Here is a 19,096-nt window from a genome sequence, read left to right as displayed (position 1 = left end):
ATTTTATTAACTCTTGCCCTCTTAGGAAGAATATCTGGGATAGTTAGAAGAACATCGTCGTCACCATTATTGGCAAACATGGCACTCCCCAATATAGGACATTCTCTGTTCTGCGGGGTCTTCCCACTTCGCCAAATCTGTGTTTCTCCTGAATTATTAACAGAACGGTTTCAGTCTAAAATAATACCTTGTTATCTATCACTATGAGAACAAAATATGTTACAAACCGCCAATAAGATATATATTATAAAGCAGAATAAATACCACCAGGGACTAACGTGACCTTAAATGTGAAATTCCTTTGAATCACTTTAGTGAATAAACCTGTATTTAGTATAGTTGTTGTTGTTTATTTACTTCTCCCCTACCACTGAATTACAGATTTTTCCAACACAACTAGTTTGTCCTATATTGACAAATTGCTCATTAGCTTCCCCCGATCTCACTGTTTAGTAAATCAGGACTGTACGGTGATTTTTTGTTAGTACTTACAGATATTTGGCTACGTGCCACCTGGCCGCCGTTTGATTTCCTGGGAATATTAAATTATGCTTTTGCTGTGTTTGTATTATAAGTGACTCTTACTTCCTCTTCCACCACTTTGTTTAAACAGCGGGCTTTTTCTAATTTATCTCCAGACATTATCAGTATATCAATACCTTGTATATGCCAACAGTCTGTTCTTCTCCCACTGCTATTTCTTATCAGATAACCTAGCTCCAAATAATGCTTCACTTCCTCCTTAGGCTTACGATAGTTGCCCAGCATACGTACCTGTTACACCAATTGTATCTAATTCCATGAATGCTCTTCTTGTCCACACTTAGATCTTGTCACCTGACCAACACTGATATTATTTTTAATCAAAACTGATAAGAACCCCAGACGCATTTGATGTGTGAAGAAAAAGGGGGGCATTTCACTGTTCATTCAGTATGTATAGTATACTTCTAACTAGAAAAGCTAAAATTTCTGGGGAAATTGTGTGAAGTGTTCTTGCCTCCACCAGTAGTCTACAACTGGAGTGGGTGGAGTAACTGTTATCATTTATATAGCACATTTAATTGCAACGTTGTTGCCCAAAGTGCTTCACAGTTACATTAAAACATACAGTTATAAAAACATTAGCAGGTGCAAAAGGCCCTGTCTATGACATCACTTGCTGCTGCAGCCTGGCACAGGTCAGAGTATTTTGGCGGTTGCCATCTTCAAACGGTCGCATTTTAAAAACTATAAATCCTACAGCGAAGAGCTTTATATTGTGAGAATCACAAGACCCAGACCTACATTTTGATGTATAGTATGACTCTGAAGTATTATTAATGAAGGCACAGTCGCAGTTTAGAAATTGCCCTTCAAGTTTGAGCTGGCTTGAGTGAAGTTTCAATGAATGTCAATGGACGGCGTGAGTTGCAAACAAATGGTCATATTGTGAAAACTATCAGGACTATGGCTTAGCCGTGGACATTTTCTAGTGGCAGCAGGGATAGCTGAACGTTTTGATATAAGATTTGTGTAGGTGGGCCTGAAAATGAGGGAGTGGTGGCAGTTTAGAAATCATGTCCTGATTTTTCAGCTTTTGCCAGCTCCCACTCTAGCTTTGAACATTTTGCCATTCATTCCTATTGGACCAATTTCGCCACAAGAATGACGATATTTCGAGAACCATTAGGGCGAAACGTTCCACAAAGTAATAGCACACCAATCGGGAACAATCCGCACGTTTCGGTATATTTTTGTCTATGTAGTGTAAAAACTGTGGGAGGAGTTAGGGTGGTAAATTTGGCTATAATAAGAATAATAATATATATGTGAGATAACAGTAAGTGGTCTTGCTATGCAAGAACACTTAATTATGGAACTGAATATCGACTTTGATTTGTGTCACGTCTGATCAAGTAAAAATAATGGTGTATAAGAATAGACTGGAGTTATGTGGGATGAAGCTGGTGTTGTGCGCTCTGCATGGCGGGTGGAAAGGGTCAGTATTGTACAGGAGTATGCTGATATTGTGTGGGATGGCGTTGATGTTGGGTTGGATGATGCAGGTGTTGATTGGAATGGGGCTAGTTTCAGGTGGATGCTGTATAGGAAAAGACAGGTATTGAATGGAATGGTGTTAGATGGCATGGTGCCGGTGGTGGATTAAGCTGTTGGCTGCTGTATAGAAATAGACTGGTGTTGGGTGGAATGGAATAGGTTTTGGGTGGAATGGGCAGGTGTTGGTTAGAGCTGGTGGGTGTTGTATATGGATAGTCTAGAATTGGGAAGAAAAGGCGATGGTTGGGTGGAATTTGAAGACAATATAAACATGCAGTTTGACAGCTGTGTATTGTTCTTATATTACAGATCATGTCCTTCCTGTGAAAAGATTCAGAGCAGGACCAGCAAAATGTCTGGATCATGTCTTAACATGTCTAACAACACTGGCTTCATTCTGAGTGGAATTCCTGGCCTTGAAGACTTCCACTTCTGGATTGGTTTTCCTGTGGTTTCAATGTACATTATGGCAGTTTTAGGTAATTGTAGCCTTATGTACACCATCAAGACAGAGCAGGACCTGCATGAGCCCATGTATATCTTCCTCTTCATGCTGTCTGCTGTTGACCTTCTTATAGCCACCACCACCATGCCAAGAATGTTGGGGATCTTTTGGTTTAACGACAGAGAAATACCATTCAACATGTGCCTACTCCAGATGTTTTTCATCCATTTTCTCTCGGCTCTAGAATCAGGTATCCTGGTGGCCATGGCCATAGATCGCTACTTGGCAATTTGCCACCCACTGAGATACTCCTCTATTTTAACAAATAAAACAATAGCAAAGACTACTCTGGGGATCGCTATCCGGGGGGCCGCAGTCATGATTCCTATTCCATTAATAATTAAAAGACTACCTTTCTGCCATTCGAACATTCTAACACACTCGTTCTGCTTACACCAAGAGACCATGAAATTAGCGAGTGCGGATATAACCGTAAACATCATCTATGGTTTGTTTGTCATTCTCTCTATAATGGGAGTTGACTCGTTGTTCATTTCCTTGTCATACCTGCTAATACTTAGGACAGTACTCAGTCTGAGTGATGAAGGAAGTTCGAAAGCATTCAGCACATGCGCGGCCCATATCTGCGCAGTCCTAGTGTACTATATCCCACTGATCGGTCTGTCTGTGGAGCACAGATGGAAAACTCAGAAAACCTCAAACCTACATTTAGTGTTTGGTAATATCTACCTCCTCGTTCCTCCTGTAATAAATCCCATCATTTATGGCATCAAAACAACACAGATTCGCCGTAAGCTGTATAGAATATTCTGTGAGAAACTAAACTGGACCAAAACCACCGCTGGCTTATAGTTTCATTCTAGTGACTTGTAGTTTGAATTCTCTTATATTTCAATTCACATTCTAGCAACTTTTATTAAAAACAATTGTATTCTGTTTTAATTGATATGTGAAGCAGAAACTGTGTTAAAACGGGTAAATTTGTGCATATTTTGTGCCCTTTGCTTTGAAGTTTCTTATGATCATATGGATAATGAATATTATTATTACATCTTGTGTAGTGCTCTGGTTATTACAAGTCATATTATTAATGTTATTTAGTGTTCATGTTTTTGAGCAATATTCGTGCTTAAAAGGAACGTATAGAACGAAATCTATGACCATAACATTCTCTTATTAAATTTTGCGCATGAAACAATATGAAATAAATCAATCTAAACAGCACAGAATAATAGGTGGGTTTAACTCTTTCAGTGCCACAATTCAGTGCTTTAAATTCGGAGAACTGCACTGCATGATCTGGACGTTTTAACTGGGAGATTTCACAAATTGATTATTTTATTAATAATAATGTATTGTATTATTATATTATTATTTATAATAATATGTATATAGGACATAGTTATCTCTGAAACTTTCATTTATGGAATTACAAGTAAACAAATGATTATTGACAGATAAAGAGGTAAAGGGAACTCTGTTCAAAACAATCTTACAATCGAGGAAAACATACTCTACGGGGAGAATGCTTAATACGGGGTATTGCAGTGTATGATGGGAATGGTTTATACGGGGTATTGCAGTGTATGATGGGAATGGTTTATACGGGGTATTGCAATGTATGATGGGAATGGTTTATACGGGGTATTGCAGTGTATGATGGGAATGGTTTATACGGGGTATTGCAATGTATGATGGGAATGGTTTATACGGGGTATTGCAGTGTATGATGGGAATGGTTTATACGGGGTATTGCAGTGTATGATGGGAATGGTTTATACGGGGTATTGCAGTGTATGATGGGAATGGTTTATACGGGTTATTGCAGTGTATGATGGGAATGGTTTATACGGGGTATTGCAGTGTATGATGGGAATGGTTTATACGGGGTATTGCAGTGTATGATGGGAATGGTTTATACGGGGTATTGCAATGTATGATGGGAATGGTTTATACGGGGTATTGCAATGTATGATGGGAATGGTTTATACGGGGTATTGCAGTGTATGATGGGAATGGTTTATACGGGGTATTGCAGTGTATGATGGGAATGGTTTACACGGGGTATTGCAATGTATGATGGGAATGGTTTATACGGGGTATTGCAATGTATGATGGGAATGGTTTATACGGGGTATTGCAATGTATGATGGGAATGGTTTATACGGGGTATTGCAATGTATGATGGGAATGGTTTATACGGGGTATTGCAGTGTATGATGGGAATGGTTTATACGGGGTATTGCAGTGTATGATGGGAATGGTTTATACGGGGTATTGCAGTGTATGATGGGAATGGTTTATACGGGGTATTGCAATATATGATGGGAATGGTTTATACGGGATATTGCAATGTATGATGGGAATGGTTTATACGGGGTATTGCAATGTATGATGGGAATGGTTTATACGGGGTATTGCAATGTATGATGGGAATGGTTTATACGGGGTATTGCAGTGTATGATGGGAATGGTTTATACGGGGTATTGCAGTGTATGATGGGAATGGTTTATACGGGGTATTGCAGTGTATGATGGGAATGGTTTATACGAGGTATTGCAGTGTATGATGGGAATGGTTTATACGGGGTATTGCAATGTATGATGGGAATGGTTTATACGAGGTATTGCAATGTATGATGGGAATGGTTTATTAGGGGTATTGCAGTGTATGATGGGAATGGTTTATACGGGGTATTGCAATATATGATGGGAATGGTTTATACGGGATATTGCAATGTATGATGGGAATGGTTTATACGGGGTATTGCAGTGCATGATGGGAATGGTTTATACGGGGTATTGCAATGTATGATGGGAATGGTTTATACGAGGTATTGCAATGTATGATGGGAATGGTTTATACGGGGTATTGCAGTGTATGATGGGAATGGTTTATACGGGGTATTGCAATGTATGATGGGAATGGTTTATATGGGGTATTGCAGTGTATGATGGGAATGGTTTATACGGGGTATTGCAATGTATGATGGGAATGGTTTATACGGGGTATTGCAATGTAGGTGGGAATGGTTTATACGGGGTATTGCAGTGTATGATGGGAATGGTTTATACGGGGTATTGCAATGTATGATGGGAATGGTTTATACGGGGTATTGCAGTGTATGGTGGGAATGGTTTATACGGGGTATTGCAGTGTATGATGGGAATGGTTTATACGGGGTATTGCAGTGTATGATGGGAATGGTTTATACGGGGTATTGCAGTGTATGATGGGAATGGTTTATATGGGGTATTGCAGTGTATGATGGGAATGGTTTATACGAGGTATTGCAGTGTATGATGGGAATGGTTTATACGGGGTATTGCAGTGTATGATGGGAATGGTTTATACGGGCCATTGCAATGCATGATGGGAATGGTTTATACGGGATATTGCAATGTATGATGGGAATGGTTTATACGGGGTATTGCAGTGTATGATGGGAATGGTTTATACGGGGTATTGCAATGTATGATAGGAATGGTTTATACGGGGTATTGCAGTGTATGATGGGAATGGTTTATACGGGGTATTGCAATGTATGATGGGAATGGTTTATACGAGGTATTGCAGTGTATGATGGGAATGGTTTAAACGAGGTATTGCAATGTAGGTGGGAATGATTTATATGGGGTATTGCAGTGTATGATGGGAATGGTTTATACGGGGTATTGCTATGTATGATGGGAATGGTTTATACGAGGTATTGCAGTGTATGATGGGAATGGTTTATACGGGGTATTGCAGTGTATGATGGGAATGGTTTATACGGGGTATTGCAGTGTATGATGGGAATGGTTTATACGGGGTATTGCAGTGTATGATGGGAATGGTTTATACGGGGTATTGCAGTGTATGATGGGAATGGTTTATACGGGATATTGCAGTGTATGATGGGAAGGGTTTATACGAGGTATTGCAGTGTATGATGGGAATGGTTTATACGGGGTATTGCAGTGTATGATGGGAATGGTTTATACGGGCCATTGCAATGCATGATGGGAATGGTTTATACGGGATATTGCAATGTATGATGGGAATGGTTTATACGGGGTATTGCAGTGTATGATGGGAATGGTTTATACGGGGTATTGCAATGTATGATGGGAATGGTTTATACGGGGTATTGCAGTGTATGATGGGAATGGTTTATACGGGGTATTGCAATGTATGATGGGAATGGTTTATACGGGGTATTGCAGTGTATGATGGGAATGGTTTATACGGGGTATTGCAGTGTATGATGGGAATGGTTTATACGGGGTATTGCAGTGTATGATGGGAATGGTTTATACGGGTTATTGCAGTGTATGATGGGAATGGTTTATACGGGGTATTGCAGTGTATGATGGGAATGGTTTATACGGGGTATTGCAGTGTATGATGGGAATGGTTTATACGGGGTATTGCAATGTATGATGGGAATGGTTTATACGGGGTATTGCAATGTATGATGGGAATGGTTTATACGGGGTATTGCAGTGTATGATGGGAATGGTTTATACGGGGTATTGCAGTGTATGATGGGAATGGTTTACACGGGGTATTGCAATGTATGATGGGAATGGTTTATACGGGGTATTGCAATGTATGATGGGAATGGTTTATACGGGGTATTGCAATGTATGATGGGAATGGTTTATACGGGGTATTGCAATGTATGATGGGAATGGTTTATACGGGGTATTGCAGTGTATGATGGGAATGGTTTATACGGGGTATTGCAGTGTATGATGGGAATGGTTTATACGGGGTATTGCAGTGTATGATGGGAATGGTTTATACGGGGTATTGCAATATATGATGGGAATGGTTTATACGGGATATTGCAATGTATGATGGGAATGGTTTATACGGGGTATTGCAATGTATGATGGGAATGGTTTATACAGGGTATTGCAATGTATGATGGGAATGGTTTATACGGGGTATTGCAGTGTATGATGGGAATGGTTTATACGGGGTATTGCAGTGTATGATGGGAATGGTTTATACGGGGTATTGCAGTGTATGATGGGAATGGTTTATACGAGGTATTGCAGTGTATGATGGGAATGGTTTATACGGGGTATTGCAATGTATGATGGGAATGGTTTATACGAGGTATTGCAATGTATGATGGGAATGGTTTATTAGGGGTATTGCAGTGTATGATGGGAATGGTTTATACGGGGTATTGCAATATATGATGGGAATGGTTTATACGGGATATTGCAATGTATGATGGGAATGGTTTATACGGGGTATTGCAGTGCATGATGGGAATGGTTTATACGGGGTATTGCAATGTATGATGGGAATGGTTTATACGAGGTATTGCAATGTATGATGGGAATGGTTTATACGGGGTATTGCAGTGTATGATGGGAATGGTTTATACGGGGTATTGCAATGTATGATGGGAATGGTTTATATGGGGTATTGCAGTGTATGATGGGAATGGTTTATACGGGGTATTGCAATGTATGATGGGAATGGTTTATACGGGGTATTGCAATGTAGGTGGGAATGGTTTATACGGGGTATTGCAGTGTATGATGGGAATGGTTTATACGGGGTATTGCAATGTATGATGGGAATGGTTTATACGGGGTATTGCAGTGTATGGTGGGAATGGTTTATACGGGGTATTGCAGTGTATGATGGGAATGGTTTATACGGGGTATTGCAGTGTATGATGGGAATGGTTTATACGGGGTATTGCAGTGTATGATGGGAATGGTTTATATGGGGTATTGCAGTGTATGATGGGAATGGTTTATACGAGGTATTGCAGTGTATGATGGGAATGGTTTATACGGGGTATTGCAGTGTATGATGGGAATGGTTTATACGGGCCATTGCAATGCATGATGGGAATGGTTTATACGGGATATTGCAATGTATGATGGGAATGGTTTATACGGGGTATTGCAGTGTATGATGGGAATGGTTTATACGGGGTATTGCAATGTATGATAGGAATGGTTTATACGGGGTATTGCAGTGTATGATGGGAATGGTTTATACGGGGTATTGCAATGTATGATGGGAATGGTTTATACGAGGTATTGCAGTGTATGATGGGAATGGTTTAAACGAGGTATTGCAATGTAGGTGGGAATGATTTATATGGGGTATTGCAGTGTATGATGGGAATGGTTTATACGGGGTATTGCTATGTATGATGGGAATGGTTTATACGAGGTATTGCAGTGTATGATGGGAATGGTTTATACGGGGTATTGCAGTGTATGATGGGAATGGTTTATACGGGGTATTGCAGTGTATGATGGGAATGGTTTATACGGGGTATTGCAGTGTATGATGGGAATGGTTTATACGGGGTATTGCAGTGTATGATGGGAATGGTTTATACGGGATATTGCAGTGTATGATGGGAAGGGTTTATACGAGGTATTGCAGTGTATGATGGGAATGGTTTATACGGGGTATTGCAGTGTATGATGGGAATGGTTTATACGGGCCATTGCAATGCATGATGGGAATGGTTTATACGGGATATTGCAATGTATGATGGGAATGGTTTATACGGGGTATTGCAGTGTATGATGGGAATGGTTTATACGGGGTATTGCAATGTATGATAGGAATGGTTTATACGGGGTATTGCAGTGTATGATGGGAATGGTTTATACGGGGTATTGCAATGTATGATGGGAATGGTTTATACGAGGTATTGCAGTGTATGATGGGAATGGTTTAAACGAGGTATTGCAATGTAGGTGGGAATGATTTATATGGGGTATTGCAGTGTATGATGGGAATGGTTTATACGGGGTATTGCTATGTATGATGGGAATGGTTTATACGAGGTATTGCAGTGTATGATGGGAATGGTTTATACGGGGTATTGCAGTGTATGATGGGAATGGTTTATATGGGGTATTGCAGTGTATGATGGGAATGGTTTATACGGGGTATTGCAGTGTATGATGGGAATGGTTTATACGGGGTATTGCAGTGTATGATGGGAATGGTTTATACGGGATATTGCAGTGTATGATGGGAAGGGTTTATACGGGATATTGCAATGTATGATGGGAATGGTTTATACGAGGTATTGCAATGTATGATGGGAATGGTTTATACGGGGTATTGCAATGTATGATGGGAATGGTTTCTACGGGGTATTGCAGTGTATGATGGGAATGGTTTATACGGGGTTTTGCAGTGTATGATGGGAATGGTTTATACGAGGTATTGCAATGTATGATGGGAATGGTTTATACGGGGTATTGCAATGTATGATGGGAATGGTTTATACGGGGTATTGCAATGTATGATGGGAATGGTTTATACGGGGTATTGTAGTGTATGATGGGAATGGTTTATACGGGATATTGCAGTGTATGATGGGAAAGGTTTATACGGAATATTGCAATGTATGATGGGAATGGTTTATACGGGGTATTGCAATGTATGATGGGAATGGTTTATACGGGGTATTGCAATGTATGATGGGAATGGTTTATACGGGGTATTGTAGTGTATGATGGGAATGGTTTATACGGGGTATTGTAGTGTATGATGGGAATGGTTTATACGGGATATTGCAGTGTATGATGGGAAAGGTTTATACGGGGTATTGCAGTGTATGATGGGAATGGTTTATACGGGGTATTGCAATGTATGATGGGAATGGTTTATACGTGGTATTGCAGTGTATGATGGGAATGGTTTATACGGGGTATTGCAATGTATGATGGGAATGGTTTATATGGGGTATTGCAGTGTATGATTGGAATGGTTTATACGGGGTATTGCAATGTATGATGGGAATGGTTTATACGGGGTATTGCAGTGTGTAGCGGAGTCGAGGTATCCTCCTCCCTCGGAGGTGCTGCAGCAGCTGTGACTCTGTCTCCTTCCATGAGCTCTGCGATCAGGACAGCCTTTGTTTTGTTGCTTGCTATCCTCCCTCTCGCTTCTAGTAACTCTTTTAGCGTGTCCCGTTTCAAAAGGGTATAATCCGTTTCCATTCACCGGCTGTTCGTATGTTTCTGTATATTCCCGAACTCCGGTCTCATCCGAATGGTCTAGCTCACGGATTCGTATTCTCTTGCTGTGTAGTTCAGATCCCGTCGCTTGCCACCAATTGTAGCTGAGTAGAGGTATGATCCAAGGTATCTCCGCTGGTAGACAGGAACAGCAATCCAAGACAGGTACAGGACAGGTAGCGTAGTTACAATCCCTTCCCTCCAAGAACTAGACGACACATAGCTTGGAGGTCAACTGTCAGCTTTATTCACACATTTGCTTTTATGTCTTTTTCCCATGCAAGGGAGGTAACTTACAGTATCCAATCCTATCGTGGTCACCTCCTCTCCCTCTCCTCCCCTTAGATTAACAGTTAAACTCATTAGTGGGAACAGAGTTTTCCCCATTTTCTGGATGACCCCTAAATACAGGGGATACGGAGACAAATAAGGGGTCCCCTGATAGGTCTGATCTGGGTGAGCAACATACTCAAAATTCACCCATATCGGACCAGGGGTTCGGGAGTTACAGACAGTTAAAGTTTTGACCGACCGCAGGGATTTGGTAGCCGAAAACAGCTCCATGAATCCTGGCCCTGCGGTCGGTCTATTTCAATGAACAAAAAGTACTTAACAGTTTAGCCATCCGGCTCTAATTCTGCATTCGGATGAATCCCCTAGTCTGGGGGATTCATCCTACCGAACGGCGGGCCGTTCGGCAGTTTGAATCGTATGTTTCCGTTGTTCTGGAGGTCTGAGCGGTGTCTGGGTAGTCGAGCGTCCGATTTTAGTTCCAGATGCTCGACGACCAAACACCGCTGTTCGGGAGTTAAGATGGCCGCCGCCACGTGTTCGGTATACGAACGGCGGCCACACACGAACCCGATTGCTAATACTTGCAACATTGTTGCCTTCCCCTAAGGTGAGGCACACGACCACAGCAGGGGGGTCTTTCTTTCGGTACTTTAATCGGTTCCCGAACCGGCTAAGAGTTTCTGGTTCGGGTACCGATTACATTAGACATACAGTTCAAATACAATGTAATACTTAGTGCAAAAGTCTCTTGTGGCTGCTGCCGCCACAATGCTCCCCCAGAACCAAGCCAGCATACACAGTCTGATCCCAATGGATCGGCTTGGGGATGTCTGGAGGAGTACCCACAGATCACTTGTCCAGTTCAGTTTGTCGAGATAACCCGTCGGCATTTCCATTGAGCTTCCCCGGGCGATATTGGATGTTGAAATCAAATGGCTGCAGCGCTTAGCTCAAGCGCAGCAGCCTGGCATTGTCCCCTGACACCCGGTTCAGCCAGACCAACGGGTTGTGATCTGTGAGCAGTGAGAAAGTTTGCCCATACAAATAGGGCTGCAGCTTCTTGAGGGCCCACACCACGGCAAGGCATTCCTTTTCGATGGTGGCGTAGCTTACTTCTCTGGGTAAAAGTTTTCTGCTGAGGTAAGCTACCGGATGTTCGCCGCCATCTGCTCCGACCTGGCTCAGTACTGCTCCCAATCCAAACATTGAAGCGTCTGTATGAACGAGAAAGCGTTTAGTTGGATCAGGAGCAGCTAACACAGGAGCATTAACAAGAGCATTTTTCAGGAGTTGGAATGCCTGTTCACACTCTGGGGCCCATACTACTAACTTAGGGAGGTTCTTGCGGGTTAAATCGGTAAGGGGCTTGGCCATGGCACTGTAGTTAGGTACGAACTTTCGGTAGTAACCTGCGGTCCCCAAAAAGGCTAGTACCTGGGTTTTAGTGCGGGGGGTTGGCCATTTAGCTACGGCCTCTATTTTGGCTGGTTCGGGTTTTTGTTGGCCACTGCCTACTCAGTGTCCTAAGTATTGGACCTCTGCCATCCCTATATGATATTTACTGGGTTTGAGGGTTAGTCCGGCTTCTCTGATGCGGTCTAGTACGGCCCCTATATGGTTCAGGTGATCTGCCCATGAATAACTAAAGATGGCTATGTCATCTAAATAGGCGCAAGCGTATTCCTGAAACCCATCTAATAGTCGGTCCACCATTCTCTGGAAGGTGGCCGGGGCATTCTTCATCCCAAATGGCATGACCTTGAATTGGTACAGGCCAAATGGGGTGACGAAGGCCGATTTGGGAATAGCGTCCTCGGCCAACGGGATTTGCCAATATCCCTTGCAAAGATCAATGGTGGTTAAGTATTTGCCCCTGGCCATTTTGTCTAATAACTCGTCTAACCGGGGCATGGGATAGGCGTCGGACACGGTTTTATCATTGAGCCTCCGGTAATCCACGCAGAAGCGGGTCGTTCCATCCCGCTTCGGCACGAGTACCACTGGGGAGGCCCAGGGGCTATCCGAAGGCTCAATTACCCCTAACTGCAACATTTCCTTCAGCTCCTTGTACATGTTCCCCCTCACTGCTTTGGGAATGCGGTAGGGCGGTTGACGGAGCAGGGTCGGATCTAGGGTTTCCACTCGATGGGTAGCTAATGGGGTATATCCAGGGAGGTTGGAAAAAGTGGCTCCTTTTTCCCTAATTAAACTTTGGGCCTGGGCTTTCTCCTGGGGATTTAAGCGTTCTCCTAATTGTACGGCTGCTAGATCTTCTTGTAAGGTTTCTCAGGCTAGCATGTCAGGGAGGGGTAGGTTATCTGCGTCCTCAGCGGCCGAGGCGCAGATGCCGGATACTTCCTCCGTGCGCTCGCGGTAGGGTTTCAGCATGTTCACATGGAACATGCGTCTGCCTCCGGTCCCGGCGCAGGGGTCAATTATATAGGTGGTATCGCAGACTTGCTCTACCACCTGGAAAGGGCCCTGCCAGGAAGCCTGCAGCTTATCAGTAGGGATGGGTCATAGGATTAACACCTTCTGGCCGACCTGAAAGCTGCGGTCCCTGGCTCCCCTATCATAACATCGGCGCTGTCGTTGCTGAGCCGCCTGGAGGTTGTTACGCACAGCCTGTGTTAAGTCCTCCAAGCGGTTCCGGAACTCCAGCACATAGGGTACGATCGGAGTGCCGTTATTGGTCGTCCCCCCCTCCCAGTGTTCTCTGATTAGGTCTAGGGGACCCCTTACTCTCCTTCCGAACAACAATTCGAAAGGGGAGAACCCGGTGCACTCTTGGGGGACTTCCCTGTAGGCGAATAGTAGGTGGGGTAAGAACCGTTCCCAGTCCTTTTGGGTGTCTATGAACGTGCGGATCATTTGTTTTAGCATTCCATTGAAACGTTCGCAGAGGCCATTGGACTGGGGGTGGTACAGGGAGTTAAGGATAGCTTGGACCCCGCATACTTTCCAAAGCTGGTGAGTGACCTCGGCCGTGAATTGGGTACCCCTATCCGAGATAATCTCCCGGGGTAACCCCATACGGGTAAAGATGCGCATAAGGGCGTCTACTATGGTCTCGGCGTGTACGTTTGTCAGGGCTACTGCTTCGGGGTACCTGGTGGCGTAGTCCACTACGGTCAATATGTATCTCTTGCCAGAGGGGCTCGGTCTTTTCAGCAGCCCAATTATGTCTACCGCTGTCCTGCTAAAGGGTTCTTCGATTATGGGTAGGGTGTGGAGTTTGGCCTTGTATCGGTCCCCCCTTTTTCCCACTCTCTGACAGGTATCACAGGTATTACAGTAATGCTTAATATCCTGGGATATCCCTGGCCAGAAGAAGTTCTGCAGCAGCCGATGTTTGGTTCGGCTGATCCCTAGGTGGCCGGACAGGGGAATGTCGTGGGCAATTCGCATTAATTCTTGCCTATACTTTCGAGGGACAATTAACTGTTTGATGGGGACGGGAATCGATCCGGCTACTACCTTTTCTGCATACCGGTATAATAACCCCTTATCCCAAGCATATCTCTCCCCCTCTATGCCATTCTGTTTTTTATCTACCCGGTCCTTGTAAACCTGTAGGGACGGGTCTAGGGCGACCTCGCTACCAAATTCTAATGGGGCATCCCAGGGTAACACAGTGTGATTAGGAGGGGCCGGGCTTACCTGAGCCTCAGAGTCGATGTGTGGTGCCGTGGTGCGAGCCTGTTGACGGGTGACGACCGGGTAAGCCTCCTGTGGAGGTGGTCGTGTAACAAAAGCGGAGGTTAGCTCCCCCAAATCATTCCCCAAAATAACATCCGCAGGCAAGTCCTGCATCATCCCCACTTCAATTTGTCCTGCCCCCGCTCCCCAGTCCAAATGTAGTTTAGCAGTGGGCACTTTGTAAATAGCTCCCCCTGCCACTCGTACTGCAATACAGTCCCCTGTGAGATGTTCTGGGGCCACTAGATGGTTCCGTACCAGAGTGATAGTGGCCCCGGAATCTCTTAATCCCTCCATCCGCTTTCCCTCTACATGGCCTTGGCGGTTGTCAGATGCCGCCTGCACCGGGTTTACTTCATGGAGGGTGCCTAAGGGTTCCTCCATTTGAGTAGGGGTGGAAGGTTGAGCCAATGCTCTGGTCTGGTAGCAGTGAACTGCGGCTCGAGGGGTAGGAGGTGGTCGTTGAGGGGTCCAGGATGGCCTGGCCCGGTTTCGGGGACAGTCTCGTTGTACGTGACCAAGCTGGTTACAGGTATGGCACCGGATATGTGCCCTGTTGTTATACCTGGGGGGTTGGGACGGGTAGGTCCCTCCTGGTCGGGGAGAATCTACTGGGGTAGGTCAGGAAAAGGTTGGCGGGGAGTGTACTTTAGTGGATGAGCGCTGTTCCCGCCGGGTGTCTTGGTGCTCATCCGCCAGCTTAGCGGCCTCTTGCAAGGTACAGGGTTTACGATCCCTTACCCAGTTCTGTAGGTCGTGAGACAAGCTTTTGTAAAATTGTTCCAGCACCAACAACTGCATGATCTCTTGGGACGTGACGGCTTTCGCTGCCTCAATCCACCCGGTAGCTGCACGCTGTAGCCGGTGTGCGAATTCTGCATGCGAGTCTTTTTCTGGTTTGAGTAGTGCCTGGAACTGTATTCGGTATGCCTCAGGTGTAATGGCATACCTTGCGAGAAGGGTTTGTTTTACCTTCTGATAGTCCCGGATATCCTCCGCCGGCATGGCTCGGTAGGCATCCGCTGCGCGGCCTGATAGGTTACCGGCTAGCAAGGGCACTTGGTCCTTGGTGCTGATGGCATGCAGCTGGCACAACCGTTCAAAGACCTGTAAATAGCCATCAATGTCCCCTTCTGTATCAATAAATGCTTTGAATGCCTGGTAAGGTATTTTTGCTTTTGGTGGCGGGGTAGGGACAGACGTTGTGCTTCCTTCCCCCGCTTGTTGGTTCCTCTGCGTCGTTCGCAGCATGATGTAAGTCTGTACATCGTTGTAAACCCGGTCTGCCATCTGCTCTGCTAGAGCTGGTGGGAATAGAGCCAACCTGCTCCTATATTCCTTGGCAAACTCGGATTCCTCCTCCTCCCTCGGAGGTGCTGCAGCAGCTGTGACTCTGTCTCCTTCCATGAGCTCTGCGATCAGGACAGCCTTTGTTTTGTTGCTTGCTATCCTCCCTCTCGCTTCTAGTAACTCTTTTAGCGTGTCCCGTTTCAAAAGGGTATAATCCGTTTCCATTCACCGGCTGTTCGTATGTTTCTGTATATTCCCGAACTCCGGTCTCATCCGAATGGTCTAGCTCACGGATTCGTATTCTCTTGCTGTGTAGTTCAGATCCCGTCGCTTGCCACCAATTGTAGCAGAGTAGAGGTATGATCCAAGGTATCTCCGCTGGTAGACAGGAACAGCAATCCAAGACAGGTACAGGACAGGTAGCGTAGTTACAATCCCTTCCCTCCAAGAACTAGACGACACATAGCTTGGAGGTCAACTGTCAGCTTTATTCACACATTTGCTTTTATGTCTTTTTCCCATGCAAGGAAGGTAACTTACAGTATCCAATCCTATCGTGGTCACCTCCTCTCCCTCTCCTCCCCTTAGATTAACAGTTAAACTCATTAGTGGGAACAGAGTTTTCCCCATTTTCTGGATGTCCCCTAAATACAGGGGATACGGAGACAAATAAGGGGTCCCCTGATAGGTCTGATCTGGGTGAGCAACATACTCAAAATTCACCCATATCGGACCAGAGGTTCGGGAGTTACAGACAGTTAAAGTTTTGACCGACCGCAGGGATTTGGTAGCCGAAAACAGCTCCATGAATCCTGGCCCTGTGGTCGGTCTATTTCAATGAACAAAAAGTACCGAACAGTTTAGCCATCCGGCTCTAATTCTGCATTCGGATGAATCCCCTAGTATGGGGGATTCATCCTACCGAACGGCGGGCCGTTCGGCAGTTTGAATCGTATGTTTCCGTTGTTCTGGAGGTCTGAGCGGTGTCTGGGTAGTCGAGCGTCCGATTTTAGTTCCAGACGCTCGACGACCAAACACCGCTGTTCGGGAGTTAAGATGGCCGCCGCCACGTGTTCGGTATACGAACGGCGGCCACACATGAACCCAATTGCTAATACTTGCAACATTGTTGCCTTCCCCTAAGGTGAGGCACACGACCACAGCAGGGGGGTCTTTCTTTCGGTACTTTAATCGGTTCCCGAACCGGCTAAGAGTTTCTGGTTCGGGTACCGATTACATTAGACATACAGTTCAAATACAATTTAATACTTAGTGCAAAAGTCTCTTGTGGCTGCTGCCGCCACACCGTGTATGATGGGAATGGTTTATACGGGATATTGCAGTGTATGATGGGAAGGGTTTATACGGGATATTGCAATGTATGATGGGAATGGTTTATACGAGGTATTGCAATGTATGATGGGAATGGTTTATACGGGGTATTGCAATGTATGATGGGAATGGTGTATACGAAGTATTGCAATGTATGATGGGAATGGTTTATACGGGGTATTGCAGTGTATGATGGGAATGGTTTATACGGGGTACTGCAGTGTATGATGGGAATGGTTTATACGGGGTATTGCAATGTATGATGGGAATGGTTTATACGGGGTATTGCAATGTATGATGGGAATGGTTTATACGGGGTATTGCAGTGTATGATGGGAATGGTTTATACGAGGTATTGCAGTGTATGATGGGAATGGTTTATACGGGGTATTGCAATGTATGATGGGAATGGTTTATACGGGATATTGCAATGTATGATGGGAATGGTTTATACGGGGTATTGCAATGTATGATGGGAATGGTTTATACGTGGTATTGCAATGTATGATGGGGATGGTTTATACGGGGTATTGCAATGTATGATGGGAATGGTTTACACGGGGTATTGCAATGTATGATGGGAATGGTTTATACGGGGTATTGCAGTGTATAATGGGAATGGTTTATACGGGGTATTGCAATGTACGATGGGAATGGTTTATACGAGGTATTGCAATGTATGATGGGAATGGTTTATACGGGGTATTGCAGTGTATGATGGGAATGGTTTATACGGAGTATTGCAATATATGATGGGAATGGTTTATACGAGGTATTGCAGTGTATGATGGGAATGGTTTATACGGGATATTGCAATGTATGATGGGAATGGTTTATACGGGGTATTGCAATGTATGATGGGAATGGTTTATACGGGGTATTGCAGTGTATGATGGGAATGGTTTATACGGGGCATTGCAGTGTTTGATGGGAATGGTTTATATGAGGTATTGCAGTGTATGATGAGAATGGTTTATAGAGAGGCAGCATGGTGTAGGGGGGCAGCGGGGTGTCTGCTGGGGCTAGAGGGGCAGCAGGGGGTCTGCTGGGGCAGCAGAGGGTAGAGGGGCTGTAAGAGGTACGGGCTGTGGTGGGTATAGGGGTTGTAGTAGGTAGAAGGGCTGCAGGGGTAAGGGCTGCTGGGGGTAGAGAGGTAGCAGGGGGTTGAGGGGCAGTAGGGAGTAGGGGGCCAGCAGGGAGTAAGGGGCAGGTAGGGGGGCAGCAGGGAGTAAGTGGGTAGAGGGGCAGCAGGGAGTAGGGGGGCCAGCAGGAGGTAGGGGGCAAAGGGGCAGCAGGGAGTAGGAGGGCCAATAGGAGGTAGATTGGCAGCAGGGAGTAGGGGGCAAAGGGGCCGCAGAGGGTAGATGAGTAGCAGGGGGTAGGGGGCCTAGCAGCAGTGGCGTCGCTAGGGGGGGCCAAAGGGGGCCATGCGCCCCCCCCCCCCCCCCACATCATGCTGTGCCTCCGCCTTTACCCCCCCAAATGCCAGCAACTTGCTGGCCATGTGCTTCAATTATATTCCCTTGGGCTGTAACAGTCACGGCAGAGCAGCTGGAACGGACAGACAAACTTCCCGGCACAGGCCCCGCCCATAAATTAAGCACTGCCTCCTGCACATAAGCCCCGCCCCTGCCGTTAAGCAGCAGACCGTGCTGCTGCTTCAAAGGCAAGAAGATGGCCGTCTGACCCCCAGCAACAGTTAGGCTTGATATGCTCAGGTGTGTGTGTGTGTGTCCGTCTGTGAGGAAGCTTGTGTGTGTGTGTCTGTATGTACTCATCAGTATGTGTGTGTGTGTGTGTGTGTGTTTGGACTCAGCAGTCTGTGTGTGTGTGTGTGTGTGTGTTTATGGATTCAGCAGTCTGTGTGTGTGTATGGACTCAGCAGTCTCTGTGTGTGTGGACTCAGCAGTCTGTGTGTCTGTGTCTGTATGTACTCATCAGTCTGTGTGTGTGTATGTGTGTGTGTTTGGA

General features: G+C 45.2%; 1 protein-coding gene across 1 annotated transcript; it reads left to right on the top strand.

The window, feature by feature from the left end:
- Nucleotides 1-865: 865 nt before the first annotated feature.
- On the top strand, nucleotides 866-3,358 carry LOC134573453 (olfactory receptor 51E1-like). Its single transcript, XM_063433223.1, has 2 exons — nucleotides 866-933; nucleotides 2,350-3,358. The coding sequence occupies exon 2, from the start codon at nucleotides 2,393-2,395 to the stop codon at nucleotides 3,356-3,358; it is 966 nt and encodes a 321-aa protein (XP_063289293.1). The 5' UTR covers nucleotides 866-933; nucleotides 2,350-2,392.
- Nucleotides 3,359-19,096: the final 15,738 nt, after the last annotated feature.

This window comes from Pelobates fuscus, chromosome 1 (assembly GCF_036172605.1).
Source record: "Pelobates fuscus isolate aPelFus1 chromosome 1, aPelFus1.pri, whole genome shotgun sequence".
NCBI classification, from domain to species: Eukaryota; Metazoa; Chordata; class Amphibia; order Anura; family Pelobatidae; genus Pelobates; species Pelobates fuscus.
This window is presented reverse-complemented; position numbering and strand designations above follow the sequence as displayed.